Source organism: Pelodiscus sinensis, chromosome 1, assembly GCF_052426305.1.
Source record: "Pelodiscus sinensis isolate ZL-2025 chromosome 1, ASM5242630v1, whole genome shotgun sequence".
Classification (NCBI taxonomy): domain Eukaryota; kingdom Metazoa; phylum Chordata; order Testudines; family Trionychidae; genus Pelodiscus; species Pelodiscus sinensis.
The window spans coordinates 310,211,812-310,234,675 of NC_143052.1; the positions used below are offsets into that span (position 1 = coordinate 310,211,812).

The 22,864-nt window shown below is 43.5% G+C and overlaps 1 protein-coding gene across 15 annotated transcripts in view; it reads left to right on the forward strand.

Moving 5' to 3' along the window:
• The window catches only part of FRY (FRY microtubule binding protein), a 349,943-nt gene that overhangs the window by 255,049 nt on the left and 72,030 nt on the right, over positions 1-22,864 (forward strand). For all 15 annotated transcript variants that reach the window (XR_016348538.1, XM_089775547.1, XM_089775550.1 and 12 more), the window contains 8 exons: positions 1,865-2,033; positions 2,786-2,876; positions 6,382-6,464; positions 10,834-10,984; positions 12,176-12,279; positions 15,844-16,029; positions 19,382-19,580; positions 21,198-21,319. Coding sequence is in view for 14 of the 15 variants with exons in the window: in XM_089775547.1 (XP_089631673.1) it covers positions 1,865-2,033; positions 2,786-2,876; positions 6,382-6,464; positions 10,834-10,984; positions 12,176-12,279; positions 15,844-16,029; positions 19,382-19,580; positions 21,198-21,319 (1,105 nt within the window). In the remaining variant the exon portion in view is untranslated. The remainder of the gene's footprint in view (positions 1-1,864; positions 2,034-2,785; positions 2,877-6,381; positions 6,465-10,833; positions 10,985-12,175; positions 12,280-15,843; positions 16,030-19,381; positions 19,581-21,197; positions 21,320-22,864) is intronic.

Here is a 22,864-nt window from a genome sequence, read left to right on the forward strand (position 1 = left end):
GTCTGTTTTGGGACCGACTCTATTCAATATCTTCATCAACAATTTAGATATTGGCATAGAAAGTACGCTTATTAAGTTTGCAAATGATACCAAGCTGGGAGGGGTTGCGACTGCTCTGGAGGATAGGGTCATAATTCAAAATGATCTGGACAAATTGGAGAAATGGTCTGAGGTAAACAGGATGAAGTTTAATAAAGACAAATGTAAAGTGCTCCACTTAGGAAGGAACAATCAGTTTCACACATACAGAATGGGAAGCAACTGTCTAGGAAGGAGTGTGATGCTGTTGCAAAAAAAGCAAACATGATTCTGGGATGCATTAACAGGTGTGTTGTGAGCAAGAGAAGTCATTCTTCCCTCTACTCTGCGCTGGTTAGGCCTCAGTTGGAATATTGTGTCCAGTTCTGGGCACCACATTTCAAGAAAGATGTGGAGAAATTGGACAGGGTCCAGAGAAGAGCAACAAGAATGATTAAAGTCTAGAAAACATGACCTATGATGGAAGGCTGAAAGAATTGGGTTTGTTTAGTTTAGAAAAGAGAAGACTGAGGGGGACATGATAGCCGTTTTCAGGTGTCTAAAAGGGTGTCATAAGGAGGAGGGAGAAAACTTGTTCATCTTGGCCTCTGAGGATAGAACAAGAAGCAATGGGCTTAAACTGCAGCAAGGGATGTTTAAGTTGGACATTAGGAAAAAGTTCCTAACTGTCAGGGTAGTCAAACACTGGAATAAATTGCCCGGGGAGATTGTGGAATCCCCATCTGTGGAGATATTTAAGAGCAGGTTGGATAAATGTCTATCAGGGATGGTCTAGACAGTATTTGGTCCTGCCATGGGGGCAGGGGACTGGACTCGATGACCTCTTGAGGTCCCTTCCAGTCCTAGTATTCTATGATTCTATACCTACAAACACTGGTAGCCTTTATAGGATTTTTACTTTCCTGTCTCAGAGAGATGTTGTTAGCTTTGACAGGTACCACTAGCCCAATGTCTGCACCAATGTGTTTTGAACCAGTGGGGCTCCAATTGTTCCCCCAGAGTCTGTTCCCAAGAAGTCACTCACGGAGCCCACCACCCCTACCAGGAGCTCAGATCCATAGCACACATCCCCTTAAAACCTGAATGACAGGGAGGCACCATGGGATTACCGATGCAGACTCAGCACCCTTCTTCAGCAACTCACTGCAGAAAGTGTAGACACACTTCTGCATTACCCTCCTCCTGGCCATCTGTCACCTGTTCAGCTGTACACACACAGTTCGCTGCCATGACAAACCCCTTCCCTGGTAAGCCCTGTCTCCATTTCCCCCTTTGAACTGGGTTGACCTTCGGATATCAGGCCTCTGGATTCCTTAGCCCCCACAGCAGCTTCTTGGACCCTCATCTTTTACTGAAGTTCTTCCGTCAAGACACATATCTCTGTGCATACCAGTGCTGGACCTGCACCCTGCTGCTCTGCCCCTTCCTGGGCATTTTACAGCTTAGACAACCCCCCTGCTACTACGCAATAACTCTCCCTCCCCCGTGGAGAGAAACAGATGGCCGTGGCTAGTTTTATCCCTTCCCTCTTGATGGAGAGGAATTAGAGACACCCTCTTATTTCCTCAACAGCCCGTGGCTTTGCCCTCACCCATTTGAATTTCAGCACAAAGATTCTTCTTGTTTTTTAAGGGAAAGAATGTTGAAATCAAAAGCAGTTAATAGCATTACTGTGAGCAGGGTTAATTGTTCTGATGTCTTTTCAATAATAATACATGTATTTTGGCCTTTTAATGATTGCAAAGTGATATATTTTTGTTGTGTGAACTATTCTAGTATTTTGTATGTTGTATGGAGACTAATAAATGCCTTTTTTCTCCTTCAGATCAAAAAGGTTGCAATATATTTGTGTCGGAATAACACTATTCAAACAATGGAAGAGCTTCTCTTTGAGCTTCAGCAGACCGATCCAGTAAACCCTATTGTCCAGCATTGTGATAATCCACCTTTTTACCGCTTTACTGCCAGCAACAAGCCCTCGGCTGCGGCTTCTGGTATACGCTAAACATCTTTTCAGCTATGATCTTACGCCCTTTTTCAGTCTCTTTGGAAGAATTCAGTAATACAAATAAATTATAATGACATTTATAAGACACAGCCCCTACTAGCATGGCTGCATGTGCTGCAAATTGCATGCACTGAATGACAGATTCATTTAATTGTTTTCTCTCACACAGCCAAATATATTGCTTCTCTAGAACTCAGCAGGATGTGGTGAGACTGATCTTGAGACCTGGTGGGTGTCGTAGTGTCATGTTCTCTTTGACCACCTTATTCTGAAAGTTGCATTAGACTTTCAACCCTGGGGCTGCAGAACAGTTAAGGTGCTAGCTTGTCAATAAGCCAGAGTGGTAGGGAACGCTTGCTGTGATCTTGGAGTTGCTGGGCGCACACTAATAGTAAAATTATTGATAGAAGAACCAATTCAGATTTATGATGAACTGCATCAAACCTTGACAGCACCCTTTTACCCTGGTAAGGAACAGTGAGCACAAATTTACAAGCCTTGCAAGATTCTAGGAAGTCACTTTTGTTAGGATGTGAAACAAGACCCTAAAATGCATATATTGTGTGCATGGATATGAATGTGTGTGTACTATATGTATAATGAATACTTTTACTGTGGCCTTTGACAATAAATCTAAAGCTACCGTTTTTATTGTTATTTTAATATGAAAGAAAAACAGCTCATGAAAAGCCGGAGTACTTTATGTAATGGGCGTGTTTGTTGTCATCTCACATACAGGAACTACCTCTAGCAGTAATACTGTTGTAGCTGGCCAAGACAGTTTTCCTGATATGGAGGAGAGCAGGATGGTGAAGGAAACTGATGAAAGGTTTGTAATCTGTTTCTCCAAAATGGAGAACTATTGAACTTATATAATCTTGACACATTAGAGAATTGGGCTATAGGCAACAGAATGAAATTCAACAAAGACAAATGTACATTGCTACACTTAGGAAAGAAAACCCAAATGCACAAATACAGAATGGCAGAAACTGGCTTGGTAGCATTACTGCTGAGAAGGATCTGGGAGCAGTAATAGATCACAGATTCAACATGAGTCAGCAATGCAATGAGAGGTGATAGTGCCACTTTTTGATTGCTGCTTATGAGAGGTGATAATGCCACTGTACTTGCTGCTGCCTTAAGTCTCAGCTATAGGGTGGTGTCCAGTTTTGGTCACCAAATATATAGAAAGATGTAAAAAAAAAACTGGAAAGGACCCAGAGATGAGATGTGCACAGGGATGGAATGCAAGCCATTCAAGCAATAGTTGAAGGAACTGGGTATGTTTAGTTTGGAAAAGAGGAGACTGAAGGGGGGTATTATAGCTGCCATAATAAAGATGGAGAAAAGTTGTTATCCATTGCCTCTGAGGGAGTATGAGAGCAACGGGTTCAAACTACAGCATAGCAGATTTACATTAATCTCAGGAAAAACTTCCAAACTGTAAGAACTGTAGGACAGTAGAACAGACTGCCTCGAGATGCTGTGGAAGCTCCTTCATTGGAGGTTTTCACAAGGAGGCTTAATAGCCACCTGTCTTGGATGGTTTACTCACAACAAATCCTGCATCCTGGGCAAGAGTAGATGACATTTGCAGTCTCTTCTAACGCTATGATTCTGTGCATAAGCAGATTACTAAATGGTAAAGTCACAAGTTGGAGTGTCACATAAAAATCTATTTTCCTTTCCTTTACTAAACCCCTTTTCTCTTTAGATGGGACCTATGTATGAGCTGCAATAACATCTGTAAAAGTCCCCATTAATGATGAGTTAATTTGTGATTATTTATGTCCAGCAGCATCATTTCAAATTAAGGGTCTGATCCATCCTCCACTGGATTAGGCCTCAAATGAGCGAGACCAGTCAGCTCAGAGATCATCTCCTGTTTACAACCCTTAGAACTATCTGTTTACTAGGTCTTATAAATATAAAAGCTTGCCATGTTCTCAGAACAATCTCGTAGTTTTTCTATAGAGTAGGCTTGGTTAAACCATGCCTCCACTTGCTATGCTGGAGATCTTCTGGCATTCGATTTAGCGGGTCTAGTAAAGACCCGCTAAATCAAATGCTGAGAGCATCCCTGATTGGTGCTGGTACTCCTCTCAGTCTCAGCTTAAGATATGTTGCTTACCTTAAGCCGACCTTCCGGGTCTAGTATAGACCTGGACTTAGACATTCAGATGTCAAACAATTGAGCATAGTATAAAAACTTCATAGTGTGAAGAGTGCTCCAAAACTGGTAGGGATCTCAGAATAGGGAGCAGAAAGATGCTGTGTGGGAGCAACAAGAAAATAAACCTCTTTACATTTGGTTGCTTTATTTTACCATGCAAAAATATTTATAGCTGTATTGTTTTAAAATTGATTTTTTTTAATGGCAGCATGATACATTTCTCAGTATGTGACCCAGTTGTAACCTCCCAGCAATTGCACAGTATTCTGTTTCACACAAAACGTACATATGGACAAACCAGCTTTTTGGCATTCAGAATTGCTTGAGAAGCTTCAGGGGGTAGCCGAGTTAGTCTGTTACAGAAAAAAACAACGAATGATCTGGTAGCACTTTATAGACTAACGAAACATGTAGAAGGTATCATGAGCTTTCGTGGGCACAGCCCACTTCTCTGTTAAAGAGAAACGTAGACAAGTTAGTCACCGATCATTAGTAATACTTATTGTTTCAAAGACAGCAAAAAAAGCCCAGGATGCTTGCAGTACTTCAAAGCCTGTATGTCAGTGATTCTCAACCAAATGTATGCAGAGATCTTCCACGGGATACATCAACTCATCTACATATTTCCCTAGTTTTACAACAGGCTACGTAAAAAATTCTAGTGAAGTCAGTAAAAACTAAAATTTCATACAGACAATGACTTGTTTTTACTGCTCAGTATACTATACACTGAAATGTAAGTACAATGTTTATATTTCAGTTGATGTAGTTTACAATTATATGTAACGATGAGAAAGGAAGCATTTTTTCAGTAATAGTGTGCTATGATACTGTTGTATTCTTATGTTACAAGCAAACAGTATTTGGCTCTGGTCTATATTAGGGAGTTATAATAACTCCCTTTATTTTTAAATAACAAATGGAGCATCTACACTACCCAGCCTGTTATTTCAGAATAACTCCTGCTTTCCACGAGAAATAACACTAATTTTGAAATAGCGGTAGTGTGGATGTTGCAGTGCCGCTATTTCGAAATAACTACTCCCCAAAGTAATTCAAACTAATTACTCCCCAGTGCTTCCTGGAGCTCTATGTCAAGGTAGCATGTCCACATTAATGAAGCCCGCCTTGGACTTATTAGAGGCTTCCCTGTAGTGTAGATACTATATTTCAAAATTGTTATTTCAGGAGTTATTTTGAAATAAGTTATTTCAAATAATTTCCTAGTGTAGACATGCCCTAATTTAGGCAAAACTTGGAGGTATGTAAGACAAATCAGATTTCTGAGAGGGGTACAATAGTCTGGAAAAGTTGAGAGCCACTGCTGTATTTAAATAGACAGATATAGAATTGTTCTTACTATTTTCTTTGTAGTCATGTTTGTAACAATAGGGTGACCAGAGCAGATTTTGCAGATAATTTTGTCTCCAGCAATTATTGTTCTTTAATTATGATTATTATAAAGAATGTCTACAGTAAGAAATAGAAGATTTGCCAGCTGCTTTCACAACCCTGGGCCTGTTTTGGCATAATGTATCATGAAACTAAGTAGAAAATGTTCTAGTACATAAAAGAAACCCTGAGTAATGTGTAAAATGCCATGAACTTGGCTAGAATATTTTTTGGTCTGGCACAATGTCATCATGCTGCATCATAACTTTTGATTGCTTTCTGTGACATAATACCGTATTGTTTTGATATCTATGCATTTGGACATTGCCATGTTATATTGTGAATAGTTGTAGTGTTTGTAATGTCAGTATCAGTTACATGGATTTCACACAAACATCTTTATCTTATTTGCCCAAAGTCTTTTAGCTGTCTTCCTTATCATTAGTGCAGCACCCTTTAAACTGCGAATGAAATTGAGGATAGAATTTGACACTCTGCATTTTTCATATGTGTTTTCCCTTCAAAATATATCTTTGAGTATACTTTTCAGGGGTTTCGTTTAAAAATACTACAAAAATATGCTAGTTACCCTTATTTTTATGCACAACTAAAAGTTACTGAGTTTGCAAAGTAAAGTACTGGATAATTAGGAAATGCTACGATTAAGGTGATCTGTGCAACCTTAGTCAGAGTAAGCATTTACCTCAGCTGTTTGCTTACTGTCTAAATAAAACATTTAATGAAGATTTTTTTCTTTTATTTCAAGGTTCAGTAATGTAATCAGAGCACATACACGGCTGGAATCAAGGTACAGTAATAGCTCTGGAGGATCTTATGATGATGACAAAAGTAAGTGCTGACATTCCATTTTATGCAATTTCTTGGGTATATCAGTGGGAGGGTAAATGTTTATTGTGACTGGAAGAGAATACATGGTAAAGCTGTCTGTATAGTCTAGTCCAGTGGTCCCCAACACGGTGCCTGCGGCGCTTGCAGGGGGGTTGTCGGCCCCGGGCGCGCGGCGCTTGCGGGGGGGCCCCCGCTCCGAGAACGCGGCTCCAAGCATGCAGCTATGGGGGGGCCCCGCCCCAAGCATGCGGCTATGGGGGGGCCCCCGGGCGTGCATGTGTCCCCGCCCTCTGGCGCCCAGCAGGCGAACGGCCACTCCCCCTGGCTCCCGGCAGCCTCTAAAGGTTGGGGACCACTGGTCTAGTCACAGCATAGGAAGCTAGTGTTTCATTGGCTTATCTGTATCACCTTCTTACATTTAAACTGATCTTATAGAGAATGCCTTTTGCTAGCTCAGGACTCAGTAGGGAACATAAACCTCTTCACGGATCAGCCAACCACCCGTGATTACAAAATGAGTGCAGTAGGGGGTGGAGGTGCAGGGTCTGGGTGGCAGGTAGGGTGCAGGAGAGGACTAAGGGGGAGGTGGGGTGCAGAAGCAGGCTGAAGGTGCAGGAGTCTGGCGCAGGAAGCAGGAGTGGGCTGGTGGTTCAGGAGTCTGGCCAGCAGGTGCAATGGAGAAGAGCTGCTAGGAGTGTGGGAGTCAGGCTGGGAGGGAGGGTGCAGGACCTGGCTGTGTGTAGGAGGGCAATGGAGGTGCGTGCTCTGGGCATGAGGGAGCACTTACCTGGCTCTGTGTCTCCTACCACTCCCAGGCATTGCCCCGCGCTTCTCCCATTGGCCATGATTCCAGCCAATGGGAGTAGTGGGGAAAGCTATCAGGTGAATGGGTTTCCTGCACTGCTGTTCCTACAGCCAGGAGAACAGGGAGTGGCAGTGCATGGAGCCATTTCCTCCCTGCCGCCTGCAACCTAGGTCTAGCCTACAAGGCTTCCTCCTTCTTCACAGCAGGAAGCCAGCACTAGTACTCCAGCTTCGAGCGGGGGCAGGGCTGCTGCGCCAGTCCTGGCTCCCAGCTGCAGGAGATGGGGGGGGGGGGGTCCTGAGCCCACAGACTACTTGCAAGACTGTGATCCGTGGACCATACTTTTAGAACTACTGTAATAGAGCCTTGCACAGGAAGTTGTAGGAGTAACAGGCTGGCTGCCTATCACTGTGGACTTTGCATCTTGAACCCTGCCTACCAGCATGTTCCTGCCCTTCTTATCTCAGATTCTCCTCCATTCCTGGTTTCTGACCACTAGGCATGACCATGCATAGGCTACTTCTTGCAGCATAGCCCAGAGACAAAGTCAAGAGAACTTTGTGGGCAGAGTGCAGGTTGGAAACAGGTTTGAAACTGTGAGCAAACTTCAAATTATTGCCTGAGTCCAACTTTACTGAGGAAAATAGGATTTTGTATACATTCTTTGTGAATAAGTAGTAATTTATCAATTTGTCTTGCTAATGGAAACACTCCTCAATAGGCCTAAACCCTTAAACCAAAAATGTGTAACAGTTCTCAGTTAAACATTTCTGTAGCAATTGCTTCAAAAGGAAAAGTTTTGGCAGACTTTAGGGAAGAGGGAAAATACACTATCCCTCCACAAACCCAAAATGGAGTATAGTCATACTTCCATCCAAACCTTTCTTTGCCACGTTAACAAAATAAAAAACCCTTAGTTCAGATTCTTCATTCTCTATTCCCTTCAGTTTTAGTATCTAGGGTAGCCAGGTGTCCGGTATTGACCCAGATAGTCCGGTATTTTCGCCTCCTGTCCAGTAAAAAAAAAAAATTCAGAAAATACCAAACACCTAAAAATGTCCAGTATTTTCTAATTTTTTTTCCTGGCCAGGAGGCGAAAATACCGGACACCTGTCAACCCTACGACACACTCGGCAACTGGGCCCAGCCCCTGGCCTCTTCCCTCTTGCTCCCCCATCCACCCTCCCCCGGATTCCCTGCTTACCTGGTTCCACAGGGAAGCTGCATTTTGGCTTGATCAAGAAAACAAAATGGCCGCTGGCAAAGAGCCTAAAGACCCAGGGAAAGCAATGCTTTCCCTGGGTCTTTGTGTTCAACTGCTCCCCTGTTCCTATCCCTATTCTGACTCTGCAGGCACTCTGAAAGGGGCCATGCTATTTTATTATTTAATTTTTTTCTCAACAACTTTGGTCTCCCCCTTCTTTTTTTCCCCATCAACAAAATTTTTTCCCCAGTGTGTGTGTGTGTGTGTTGGGGGGGGCGATTTTCGGTATTTTTGGTTAAACCATCTGGCAACCCTATTAGTATCTGTCTATTTGAATTTTACATTGGTAACTCACACATTTAATCATACACCATCAGGTATGAAAATCTTCATGTTGCTTTCTATGATTAAAAGGATGGATCAGAGATAAAGTTATAGTAAACTGAGATGATAGTTATAACATCTTATAAAATCCCCAAAACAACTTTCTAGTTTTAAATGGTAAAAAGGGAAACCCTCACAGCAAATTAAAGTCTTAATTAAGAAAGTGAGAGTCTCCATAGGTATGTCTCTTCAAGTCATGTCAGTGACTGAAGATCCCTGCAAGCATCAAAGCTCCATAATTATTTGTACAAGGTTTCCTTCTAACAAATATCAAGACATAAAACATATGCTTTAAACGGGAATGCCTAGATTTTCATTTAGAGTTAGAGTGTGGCATTTAGCCTCAGCTCTAAGTAGACAGGCCAGTCCTCTGTTCTGCTCTCCATCATGCGGGCCAAGTGGCATAAGTTCCTTTCTTGTGATGCAGCCTGCTCCTTTTAGCATGCCCAGCCAGCTGTGCAAACTTGTGTAGAAGGATTCTTTGTCATGATCTGCTCTCCTCCTCTTTCTGCTCTCTTGAAGCAGATGGTGTGCTTAAGAACACATGCAGAGAGTACTCCACTGAGCACAGAGACAGTGGATTTTCTGGACTTTTGTGTAGGGTTTTTAGGTGAGGGGTAGAAGGCTTATTAGTGCCACCTTCTACAAAAATAGTCACCAAGGGGCCCCATGTGCATTCTCCCAAGCATCCGGGACAAATTTGATCTTAATATAGACATAATGGAATAGTTATGGTCAGGGCTCGACAATTAATGTAATCTACTCGCCCGTGGTGAGTAGATTACAAGCCGGCACAGCTGTGCAGCGCAGTCAGTGCATGCGCAGCACGCCGAACCGCACGGCTGGCGAGCGGGGCTTGCCACGGTTTGGTGAACCCTGGTTATGGTCCTATATATGATATCCATTATTCAGTAATAATAAATCATAGCTATATAGTGGTTTTCATGTGCCATGCCCTTGGCAAACATTTAATTATCACAAATCTTACAAGGCAAATAAGTGATATTTCTGTGTATTTATAAATACAGGCAGTCCCCGGGTTACATGGATCCGACTTACATCGGATCCCTACTTATAGACAGGGTGAGGCAACCCCGCACTAGCTGCTTCCCCCCAGCAGACCAGGGAGACACGAAGCTAGTGCCCCCCCCCCCCCAGCAGACCAGGGAGACGCGGAGCAGCTTTTCTCAGCAGACACCTCAGCTTGAGAATAAAGGACTGAGGGAAGGGAGGTGTGGGAGAATAAAACTGAGCTCTGGAGAAATGTTTGGCTAGAGTTTCCCCTACAGTATGTACCAGTTCCAACTTACATACAAATTCAACTTAAGAACAAACCTACAGTCCCTATCTTGTACGTAACCCGGGCACTGCCTGTAAATACCTGTTGTGTTAGCTGTTAATGTGCTAACAGCTGTCTCACTAAACCTAAACTAAATAGATATTTGAGAATCTTAATGAATATTTTGTTCCTATTCTAAGAAGTATATCACACTGAAGATGTTTTTTGCATTCCTTATTTCTTCCTCTTAATTCAGCAGATTTATTTTTTGGCTTCACTGAGCAAGGCACCTTCTGGTAGTTACAAGAATGTGTCACTGCTAAAAGACCCCCTACAACAGATGCCTTGCCTTGGCAGTTATGTTGGCCGAACTTTAGTCTCATTTTTTAAGAGAGAGTCTGTTGCTTGGTGTTTTGTAATCTGGATTCTAAGCTACTAAAAATGAGAAAAGGCATTAGGCTGCAGCCTATAAAATGCGGTGCTGTCTGCTTGGACTCTGTCTTACATTTTCAGCATAGCAAAGTAGGAATTAAACATGCTGCACTTGTTATTACAAACCCATGTCCTCTTGCCAAATTCTTCTGAACTGGTGAACCACTGAATTTAGTATGTGCATTGTTTTAGATACTAGATAATAACCCTGTTGTGGTGTTATGTCAGTACAGAATAATGCATGTTTTAATATTTTACCATGCAGATGATCCTGTTTCTCCATATACAAGCTGGCTGTTGAATATTGTGGAGACCAAACAGCCACAACCCTTGCCAATGCCTTACAATGGAGGATGCTGGGCACCTCTTGTTGATTACCTCCCAGAAACTGTTACGCCCCGGGGACCCCTTCATAGGTGAGTGGTACTAAAATAAGTCTCCACTCATTAGATAATTGGCCAACAATAGTTGAATGGCCTGGCACCATTACCCAGCACATAGGAAAAAAATCCCACAAACATTTTTACTGCTTCCCAACATATCAATGTTAAATCAAAAGGCCTTGCAATTCTTGTGCCGTGTTAAAACTGTAGCTTGTTTACTTTGCATGAGATCGTAAGTACTGGTAGGAATTGGAGTAAATCAACCGTGCCTGATTTGCAGAAGCTGAACATTGCCTTTCCAAACCTAACAGACTGTTATTTGTAGCATTTTTTGTGTTACTCTGTGTAGAATTCCTCTTTTACATAATCTATATTGACATTAATAATGTCATTTTCAATAATTGTATTTAACAGCTGAGTACAGTATCTTTAGCTTTTGTGATGTCTTTTTGACACTAATAGCATTCAGAAAGCTTAATTTTAGAAAATGCCAACGAGTTTGTGACCTTCCTGTGTTTTCTGATAATATATGGAAAAAACCAGTCAGTAGCACATCTGTGACTGTCTTCATAATTATCAATTATTTTATCATTATTAATGTTGCTTGTAGTATTGCTACTTCTTTAAATAATGGCTTTGGTGTAGAAAGTCAGCACCTAATCTAATAGCAGTGACTAGTAGAACCAGCCAGGGTGCAGGGTGCCTGCCTTTGCCAGTGGGCCTCAGTCCCCCCCATAACAAACCTGTCACTGTCTAGTCCAGGACCTCTTTTGAATGCTGGATGGTGATCATCAAAAATTGTACCAAACTGTATGATGGATTAGTAGTGGAAACAAGTGGAACACTAGGATAAAACCATCAAACTCATTTTACTTGGGATACAACTCAGGGTGTGAGTTTCATTCCCTTCAGCTGAAAAGCTAGTATATTAATCCATGTCTTACCAACTCTCATGTAAACACAATGAGGAGTCCTTTGGCACCTTAGAGACTAACAGATTTATTAGGGTATCGCTTTTTTGCGTAAAACCCACTTACCCATGGAAGTTGATGCCCGAAAAAATCTGTTAGTCTCTAAGGTGCCACAGGATTCCTCATTGTTTTTGCAGATACAAACTAACACGGCTATCCCTCTGAGCCAATTCTCATGTGATTGCATAGCATATTACTGTTGTCCAGCTTCCAGAAGTAAGTTTTCAATTGATTTTGTGGTTTCATTTATTAGGTGCAATATTGCTGTTATTTTCATGACTGAGATGGTAGTGGATCACAGTGTGAGAGAAGATTGGGCCCTTCACCTCCCTTTATTACTTCATGCTCTTTTCTTAGGTAAGACTAATGCAACAAAAATTAAAGCATGGGTATATTCCAATACCTTTAGTCAAACTGAAGTTGTGGGGTTAACAAAATTTTAAATATATTTTGTCTTTGCCTTCAACTTCATAGCTATGTTTACAACCATCATTTGTGTTTTGTTACATCAGTTCTTGAAACTAAAATTGATTAACTGGAATGTTGTGGCTGCAGAATTCTTTATCACAGTTTACAATAGTCTGAATTTTTGGTGGCCTTTCCCCCCCTCATTTTACTGTATTAGTTTATCCTTTCAGGGTTCTCATAAGCAAGAAATGTCTAGCACACTAGAGTAATTAGGAAGTATTCAGGCATTATCCAATTTATGTGGTTGATGCATACTTTCTCGAGGTCAGTGGAATAGCTAGACACATGGAATTAATTCATAAGCAGCGGTAGCCTCCAGTCCAGTTCTTCGTGGATCAGTGTTGACATTCCAAAACCCAGCACCATAACTGCAACTAATTTGCACCCCTACTGGTAGTCTCAGCCCAGATAGCAAGGACTGAATGGCATGGAGGCTAAGCTAGAAAATTACATCACATTAGTAGAACAATGAGGGAAGTGCCATTACCTATGATCTACCTATATCTTAGAAATATTTTTCTTGATTCAGTTTCCATGGTGGTCACTCTGGTGCATTTCACAAGCGCTAAAGACATGCAGAAAATAATTGAGAAAGAGAAATTAGAGTTTAATTGGAGGTCTATCCAGATTTAAAGGCACAATTGCTCCTTAATAAAATGGATATCATGGTAAAATTACCACTCATGCTATTTGCCTCTTCCCTCTCTCTCTCTGACACTGAGGCTACCATGAATGTCTATGCAACGTATCAGTGGTCCCCAACCTTTTGGGGCTGCCAGGCACCCGGGGCGGGGCCACGGATGCGCCCGGGGGTGGGGCTGCGCACGCGCCCGGGGGTGGGGCTGCACACGCGCCCGGGGGTGGGGCCACCCATACGCTGCGTGCCCAGTGCTGGTGCCACCCATGCGCTGCACTCCCAGGGCCAGCGCTGCTCCTGTGCCGCATGCCCAGGAGCCGGCATCACCTACACACTGCACGCCTGGGGCCGGCGCCACTCCTGTGCTGTGTGCCCTGGGGACGAGGCCGCCCATACACCACGCACCCAGGGCCGGCACAGCCCATGAACCGCGCGCGCCCGGGAGCAGGGCTGTCCATGTGCCACGCACTTGGGGCTGGTGCCGCCCTTGTGCCGTGTACCCGGGGCCAGCGCCATGCCTGTGCCGCGCACCCAGGGGCCAGCACTGCCCATACGCCACGTGCCCGGTGCCAGCACAGTCCTTGTGCTGTGCACCTGGGGCCGGGGCCGCCCATACGCCGTGTGCCTGGTGCCGGCGCCACCCATGCACCGCACTCCTGGGGCTGGGGCTGGCGCCGCTCCTGTGCCGCACGCCCAGGAGCCAGCAGCGCCCATGTGCTGCGCGCTTGGGGCTGGCGCCGCTCCTGTGCCACGTGCCCAGGGGCGGGGATGCTCATACGCCACACGCCCGGGGCCGGCACAGCCCATGTACCATGCGCCTGGGGGCAGGGCAGCCTATGTGCTGCGCGCCCAGGGGCCGGCATGGCCCATGCACCACATGCCCGGGGGTGGGGCTGGCCCCGATCACTCAGCGTGCGCACAGAAATGGCCCTGCGGACACCAAGACACCCGTGGGAACTGCATTGGGGACCACTGCAACATATAGTGACTTATAGAGTATTATATAAAATATCTATCCTTTGTATTATTCCCAAGCAATTTACAATGACAGTCTTAAAATATGTTATAGGCATCATCAAACTTTAGGTTTAAAAACAAACATGGATTCAGCTTTTCAGACTAATTTGGGAGTTGACTCCCTAGATATAGTGAAAGGAGAAAGTCTCTGTAATCTGTAACATCAGTCTTGTGTGGACAAACCAAACAGCCAGCAACTAGTGAACTTATTGACAGGCTGATGAATTATAATTGTAGCAGTTCTGAAAAACAGATGGGCCTTTGTAGTTAGAAATTATTAAAACCTCAAGTTGAGTCAATGAGTCAATGAAAGGACTTGAGAATAGGAATAAAAACAATATTCAGCAAGATGAAAACTCTACCTATTTCATTTTAGTTAAAAGACAGTCAATGTACCCTAGCCAACACTGAACAATACAAGTAGATATTTGCAGAAATAGACTTGATATTACAAGTGCATTTATATAATTTTCTTTAACTTTTTGTTAGGTAGTATCTTAACATTCTGTTAATTGAGTCCTTGTATAATAATTGGATTGACAGTACCAGTGACAGTAATCCTGTTTTTAACCACACAGCGGCAGTGTAAAACAGCTCAATATTGACCGGAAAGCTCATTTTCCACACTCATTCAGTCCTTGGCCTCTCTCCTTGACACTGAAGGTTACCAGTTGGTGCAAGTTGTGCTGGTGGAGTAAAACTGTGCCCACCAATTCATTTCACAGCTACAAAAGAGCTGTGAAAAGACAGTGGCTTTCAGGCACTACTAACCCAAGCAAGTTCATAGCATCAACCTGCATCTATTTCTCATTCCTAAATATTTTGAACTGTAGATGAGTGGGTGAAAGCTATTAATCCTTGGAAGCTGTTTAAAAGGGAGCTGTTTAAAAGGGAGGGCACAAGGAAGAGAACAAGAGTGATGGAGTAGCGAATAGAAGCAAGGATGGAGAGGCTGGAGGTGTGTTCTAACATATTGGTATGTGGATAAGCCAGAGGATGACAAAGTGCTCAAAGATGGTCCCCAGGAGTCAGAAGAACTGCTGGTGAACTGGCACACTAATAGCAGCTATGATTTTGCAGGTCAGTCAAAAAGCATAGTGGTTAAGTGCGCCACATAAACATAAAAAGAAGGAGCAGTGTTCTGCCAGTTGTGGGAGTACAGGCTCTGAGGGAAGAAGAGATTCAGACCAGGAAGTAGCTGAAGAGACAGACAACTCTGTCATTTTGAGTTTGATTTCTGATGCCATGTTCTTAGAAGGTGTTGAACCAGAACAAAGGTGATAAATGAAAGAAGCAGTACACTTTATACAAACTTGAATCATTTGTTTATAGCTCATGATCCTTAACATTTCTAGACCCTCAGTTCAAATTTAGATCAGGCTACTAGTGACCAAAAATTACTACATCCCTTCACAATGTCTCAAAAGCCTCTATTGTTAGTGCTAGTTGTCAACCTGAATGTACATGGACACTGGATTACCCTCTAATTTCGAGACTGGTACTCCAATATCAAGGTCTGAGCACTGAATTGGTACTCTCTGAGGAGTCTTGCATGGCTGCAGCTCATTTTGTACTATTTCCATAGATATAGAGAGGACTTTGGTCTGGCATGTTTCTCAAGTACTAATCTCATTCATATATATAAAGAAAAAGCTGTGGGAACTGTGTCCTGAAGTATGGCATCTTCTGTTTACTCTGTACTGTTGCTGTGACCTGCCTTGGAATCTTGGCTATTTTTGGAATTTAAACTTGTTTATAATCACTTCAGACTCAGTGACTGCTGTAACTCTTTCCCTCAGGTCTTGACCATTACCGCCCTGAGGTCTTTGAACACAGTAAAAAGCTACTGCTTCATCTTTTGATTGCAATGTCTTGCAACAGCAATTTTCAGGCCATTGCCTCAGTGCTTCTTCAAACTAGAGAGATGAATGAAACCAAGACACTGACAGTCCAACCATCCTATCTACCTGAATTCCTGTATACAGGTAATCTAGTACACTTGGAAGAAACACTATACTATAATTTAAAAGTTTAAAATATCGGTAAGTAGCAGATTATTTCTTGAGAGAAGGTAATATTTTGAAGTACTGTAGGCTGAAAGAGAAAGCGGGAAATCTGTACATCAACCGTTGATCTTCACTCCCTGTGAACAGCTTTGGAAATGCACCACAAATTACTAAACGGCGACTTACTATCAGAATAGGAAAAGCACCTTGCTATGAGGAAAAATGCATAATATCATTTTAGAAATGAATGTGCTAGTTTTACATTCCTCTAACTTTCTAAGGGCTTGTCTAACACCATGATCATTTGCCCTATGAGCAAGTGATTTCTAAAGCATTTTAACATGCTGGGGATTAAATGGTCTTTTGGGGATCCTGATGGGGAGCATTAAAGGTTCCCCTGTGTGTTTTAACTTAGTGCTATTTGAAACTGTGCATAGTGCATTAAAGGGCACTAGGAAACCTTTCATGTGCACCAACGTGGACCTGTTACTGTGCAACATGTTAATGCACTTGAGAAATCACACCTTCATAATGTACATTGCCCCGTGGCGTAGACAAGTCATAACACACTGAGGCACAGAACTGTGTTAGAAATTGAACTTTAATCTAAATAAATAATTCATGATTGCAGCCCAAAAAAAGCAATGGAAATAATATGGTTAGGAATAATCTATCCCTCTCAAAGTTCCAATAAAACCATTTCCTTCAATTAATACAGTTCCAATATGAAATACTCCTTCCCATGCCACCTATCACTGACCATGAATATGCTACCTACCTTTGCTGAAATCCATTTCTGGTTTCAGCAGGTCTGCCAGTCTCTGACATGCTGGCTGCTCTGTTAACCTCTTGCAAACCCCAGGCTTTTTATGGGATTTGATGGGGGAGGAAAGTTTGATTAAAAGTTTAATTGAAGTTGCTGGACAGATTTTAGACTGTTGTGAAGTATTACCAAATATAAGGAGCTAGTTGGAAACTGAGGTAGTCACAGAGCCTGTGTAGAATTGTAGAGATAAAGTGGCCATGTTTTGTGTAGTCCACAATATTTGTGAGAGGAAGGGGAAGATATTCCTCCCTGGGTGGAGGCAGAGGCTGTCAGGTCAGCAGGCTCCCTCCAGGTCTCTCTCCACAATTGCGTGTCTTCCTGGAGCCTCTGGTCCAGCATCTCATGCAGGGCCCAGAGCACGGAGATGTGCTCCTGCAGCAGTCGCTCCTGCGTTCTTCAGCACCTGTGGCTCCCTCAGTCTCAGGCAACCGCCCTAGGTGGTATTGCCTGTCCCCGTCTCGCAGCTGGTCCTACTGAGGAGAAAAGCGAGATGGTCAGTCATCCCTGGAGACACTGTCCCTGAAATCTTGCCCTCATCTGTGAGCCAAGACCAACAATTCTCAAGTCAGATGAAGGTGATATACTGGAAGCCAGGCCATTTGTGGCTGTGGACAGTGGGCTCTTTCCTACTGAGGCCCAGATGTTCCCAGGGGAGCAGCCTCACTGTCCCCAGGGGAGCAGCCTCACCACCCCCACGTTCCAGGGACAAGCAGGCATGGGAAATTGCCGGCCATACCAGGATCCTGCAGGCAGGAGGGGGGCCTTGCCGAGACCTTGTGAGGAAGAGTCCAGGGGTGCTCTGGTGCAGCCTCCTGGGGCTGTGTGGCCCAGACTGGTGCTGCATGTGTATCCACATGCACAGACTACAGTGCAATCCCCAGGCTGAGAAGGCTGTGAAAGGAGCGCACCCCAACCCTTCGCCACTTGCCACCACCACCGTGTCTGTGTCAGGTAACTAAGGTCACTCATCTGATGTTCCTTCCCTGGTATGGGAGGATGACTGGGACACATTCAGGCCTTGGGGTACTGGCTCCAGGGTCAGCATGGTGCCGGTGCTGGCTGTGTCGGGGTCCTCCTCCTCCCCACGACTGGTGCTGCCCCTTGGGGGGGCGATGACAGGCATCTCCAGCCCTCAGTCGACCACCAGGGGTGAGGAAGGGACAGCACCGCCCTCCAGGATGCAGTGCAAGTTCTGGTAATACGGGCAGGAGTGAGGTTCTGCTCCAGAGCGGGAGCTGTGCTCCCTCACCATGGCATACATCTGGCGGAGCGCTTTTACTTTCATCCAGATCTGCTCCTGTGTCTCGATGTGGCCCTTTGAGGCCAGGCTGTTGGCCACATGGCCATGTATTTTGACATTGCACCATCTGGTGTGGAGATCCTGGAGGTTTTCCTGCTCACACGAAACCTCAATGAGAGCCAGGATCTCCACCCCAGACCAGGACAGCGCATACCTCTTGCAGCACCTGGCAGGCTCCTGGGAGTCATCAGAGTGCTTCCTGGGAGCAGTAGAGGGCTTTGGAGAGGCTCGTGGGTCACTCATGATGGCCCAATGAGTTGCTGTGGCACCTACAATGTAGCTGTAGTGTAGGCTGTCTGGGCCAGCTTCCTGCCATAAGCCCTTTCCCCAGTGGCTGCAGCTTTAAGGGGTGCTAATGGAAGGGGAACTACAGAGTCCTGATGAGTGTGGACAGAGTGGCCAGCAGTGCACCTGTAGGGTTTCCTAGAGGCCCCTTATTTTGAAATAACTCTAGCTGCCACATCTACACACTTCGTATTCCAAAATAGTTGTGTCAGGACAGGTGTTATTCCTCATGGAATGAGACTGACAGAAGTCAGAATAAGCCGTCCGTTATTTCAGTGAGCTTGGTAGGGTTAGGAGCATTATTTGAAGGCCAGAAGTCACTTGGCTTTTGATCCAACACAGCTGAAAATACTCAGTAGGGCTAATCATAAGTAGGACTAATCATACTTAAAGATGAGCAAATTAGTTTTCCGATCTATAAAATGCAGTTGAATGAGGATAATTCACTTACCTCACTCTGTGTTCTGAAATTAAGACCCTGTCTTAAATTTCTTGGAAACCTTGTTCAACATCAAACCAGCTTGGATTAATGAACTAAACTTTGCTTAGGTTTAACCTCTTTGTAGACTTATTTAAATGTATTTAAATATAATGCAGTTTACAAGATGTACTTCTGAATGTAACACGTGAAACATATATTTACTATACCTACGGTACAGAAAATGTTTACCTTGCCTTATTAGTTGTATTTAGATTGCATTCTGAATATTTGAAAGTGTAAGATCACCAGATTTTGCTGTACATTTTTTTTCTTTTTTTTTCTGCTTCTCACTTATGTGTGGCTCCCTACTGATTTTTCAAATGTTTAAGCAAATGTTTTCAGCTGCTTACTATTTAAAAGAGATATCTGTCTATTCTTTCATCTGAAATGCTGACCTAAATGATGCATTCCATCTTTATCTCTCCTGTGCTGCTGCCAGGTGGTTTTGACTTTCTCCGGGAGTACCAGTCATCACCAGTGCCAGATTCTGGTTTAAGCTCTAGCTCGACCTCCTCCAGTATCAGTCTAGGAGGCAGCAGTGGAAATCTTCCACAGATTACTCAAGAGGTGGAGGACATGGACACAGCTGCTGAAACAGATGAAAAGGCAAACAAATTAATTGAATTTCTGACTACCAGGTAATGAAGATAAGGAGAGGTTACTCTTGGTTATATGTGAAGAAGGTTCATGTTTTCTGTAAAATAGCTATATTAATTTTGAAAGGACACAGATAAAAATGTTTGAGGTGAACATATAGTAATAATAAACTAGTTTTCTTCTGTTGTAGCGTAGTATTTAACTGACAGCAAAAAAGGGGCTGGTATTAAGTGTGGAAAGGATTTTAAGTGCCATGTAATCATTATGAACTGGCAAAATCCAGTGCAATATGTAATTTAATTAAGTCTTAAAACTCATTTTATTGTAATGTGTTAATTTTCTAAACTGATAATATTATCTACTTGGTGAACTTGTATTTGGAATGATGTTTTTCCCAAATTTTAGCTGATTTTTTAAAAAGGAAATAGTTTTAGAAAATCTGTCTAATCACTGTTAACCAGTATTCCACCAAGGAAAACATCCCATTCCTATTTCAAGTAGGAATAAGAGATCCTCCGGAAAAGGGCTTATTTTCCGGAGAATCACTGGCGCTTTTCTCCGGCTTATCCCCAAGCCGGAAAAAAGCAGCAGCCATGTTAATGCAAATACCGCGGGGGATATTTAAATCCCCCGCGGATTTTGCTATTCCGAAGTGTCTAATCTGCATCCCTTTTCCGGAAAAGGGGTGCAGTGTAGACACAGCCAAGGTGAGTGAGATAATATCGTCAGAGACCTGAAGAGCTCTGTGTAAGCACAAAAGCTTGTTTCTCTCCTGACAGGAGATACTCCAATAAAAGATATCACTTCACCTACCTTGTCTTTAAAATCCTGGGACCAACATAGCTACAACACTGCCTACTTATATAGGCAGGGCTCGACAAATCATTGAGTCTACTCGCCTGTGGCGAGTAGATTTTAGCTGGTTGCCCTGTTTATCGGCGGCGCGCGCATGCGCAATGCTGGTTTTGCACATGCACAGTGCGGGGCTGGCAAGCAGATTTCGCTGCCATTTGTCAAGCCCTGTATATGTGTAGACAAGGCTCTTATACATGGTGACTGTTCTGCAAAAGTAGACTTCTCAGGTGTGCCTTAGGCAACTGTATAGCCCAACCTAATGCTGCAAGCTTACTTGTGTATACCGCAGGTGGGGCTATCCCACTTAACTATTTTAGTAATTAATCACATCCCTAACCAAAGTAGCTATACTAGTATAAAAACTGTATGTAGGTCAGGCTTAATGGTAAAATCCTGAAACTCCTATTGATGTTAACGGAAATTTACCTGTGTTGGGACAAAAGCCTGAAATCCTAGGTTCGCCTTAAAAATTATTGAAAATTCCCATTACCCAAATTATTTACAATCACTGCACTATATGTTTACATTTGTGTTTGATGCGTAACATTGTCCAATCTGACACAGTAGATGCATTACGCAATGCTATGTAATTATGCCTTTAGTATATTTTGAACTGGAAATATTTGTAAAGTTGAAATAAATGTTGTAGTAATGTATTGTTCATAGATTTGTGCTTAATGATGTTAGCCAGCAAATAATTTTGTCTTTTTGAATATACAGTATAATAATTTTTAAAATTACTTACATTTATTTCAACTACTTCAAAAATGCTTACACATTTTGTTACATTTTTCTTCTCTAAGGGCATTTGGTCCACTCTGGTGCCATGAAGATATCACACCCAAAAACCAGAATACAAAGAGTGCTGATCAACTTGCTAATTTTCTGCGACATGTTGTGTCTGTATTTAAAGATTCCAAGTCAGGTACTAAAACTTTTTTTTCCCCATACTTGTACCCACTTTAAAACCCATGACTTAATGCCACTTTCTTTTCTCTTGAATAGCTGCTACAGAAGTGTGCTTGTGCAACAGTGCCCTCTGTGTTGTGAAAGTAATAGTTTCATAACAGTTTTTTTTCTTTGTTCAAGACATCTTCTTTCTTGCAGTATTTTCATAGATGAGGATTAAAAATTATAAAGCGATTTTGTTTTCATAATATTTCAAGTTATTATTTTCAAATAAGCTGATTACACTATTTGGATTTAATTGGCTTCAAATATGTCTGATGAAAATAAATACTTTCAAATTGTAAATAATTTATTTTCTTTTTAGGAAGTTAAATGTCATTATTTTATTTTATTTTTAAAGAGATGACTACAGACTGCTCCATTTGATTAGTGAAAAATATATACGCTTCAGTTTATTTAGCCCACAGTACACTTTTATCCTGTGATTTTTCTTTTGTTAGATCCATTCATGCTGAAGCACAACACTGTGTGTCCTATGCAGGATATGTTATGTACTTGATATAAAAACAGCATTATAGATTGTTTTAGCGTGAAGCCACAGTACCATCAATTCTTATCTAAACCATCACTGGTGGTTGCTTTTGGTTGTTCTATTTGTTAAAAAAGGGAAAAAAAACTCCATCTCTTATTAGTAAAGTAGACTTGAACATATTAAGCAGTCTTCCGAACAAGAACATTTTTGTTCATTTAATTTGATAACTTTAGTTTTATTTGTCATGAGATTTCATAGTAAATTAGTATTACAGGCAGTCCCCAACTTACGCGGATCCGACTTATGTCGGATCCGCACTTACGAACGGGGCTTTTCTCGCCCCGGAGCTCCCGTGTCCTCCGGGGCGAGAAAAGCTTCTCCCGGTCTCCCTGGTCTGCTGGGGGGGTCCAGCAAAGCCGCTGGACCCCCCAGGAGACCAGGGACACCCGAGCAAAGCCGCCGCCTGGGCGGCTTTGCTCGTTTGCCCGGGAGCAAAGCCGCCCAGGCAGCGGGACTCCCGCTGCCTGGGCAGCTTTGCTCCTGTCCCCCTGGTCTGCTGGGGGGGTCCAGGCGGTGGCTTTGCTCGGGTGTCTCTGGTCTGCTGGGGGGGTCCAGCGGCTTTGCTGGACCCCTCCAGCAGACCAGGGAGACAGGAGCAAAGCCGCACGGGCAGCGGGGTCCCTCCGCCTGTGCGGCTTTGCTCGGGTCTCCCTGGTCTGCTGCAGGGGACTCCCCCCAGCACCCCAGGGAGACAGGAGCAAAGCCGCATGGGCAGCAGGGTCCCTCCGCCTGTGCGGCTTTGCTCGGGTCTCCCGGGTCTGCTGGGGGGGGGGGGGCACAGCTAGTGCACCCCCCCCCCCCCAGAAGACCAGGCTTTTGTTGCGGGACACCTCGGGTAGAGCAGGTGGGGTGCTGCCGGGTTGGTCCTGTGCGAACCTACCGGGCAGCGCCCCAGCTGTTCTGTCCCAGGCTCCAGATTCAGCAGCTGTTGAAACTGATCGGGCTGATTCCAGGAAGCTGGGGGTAGAG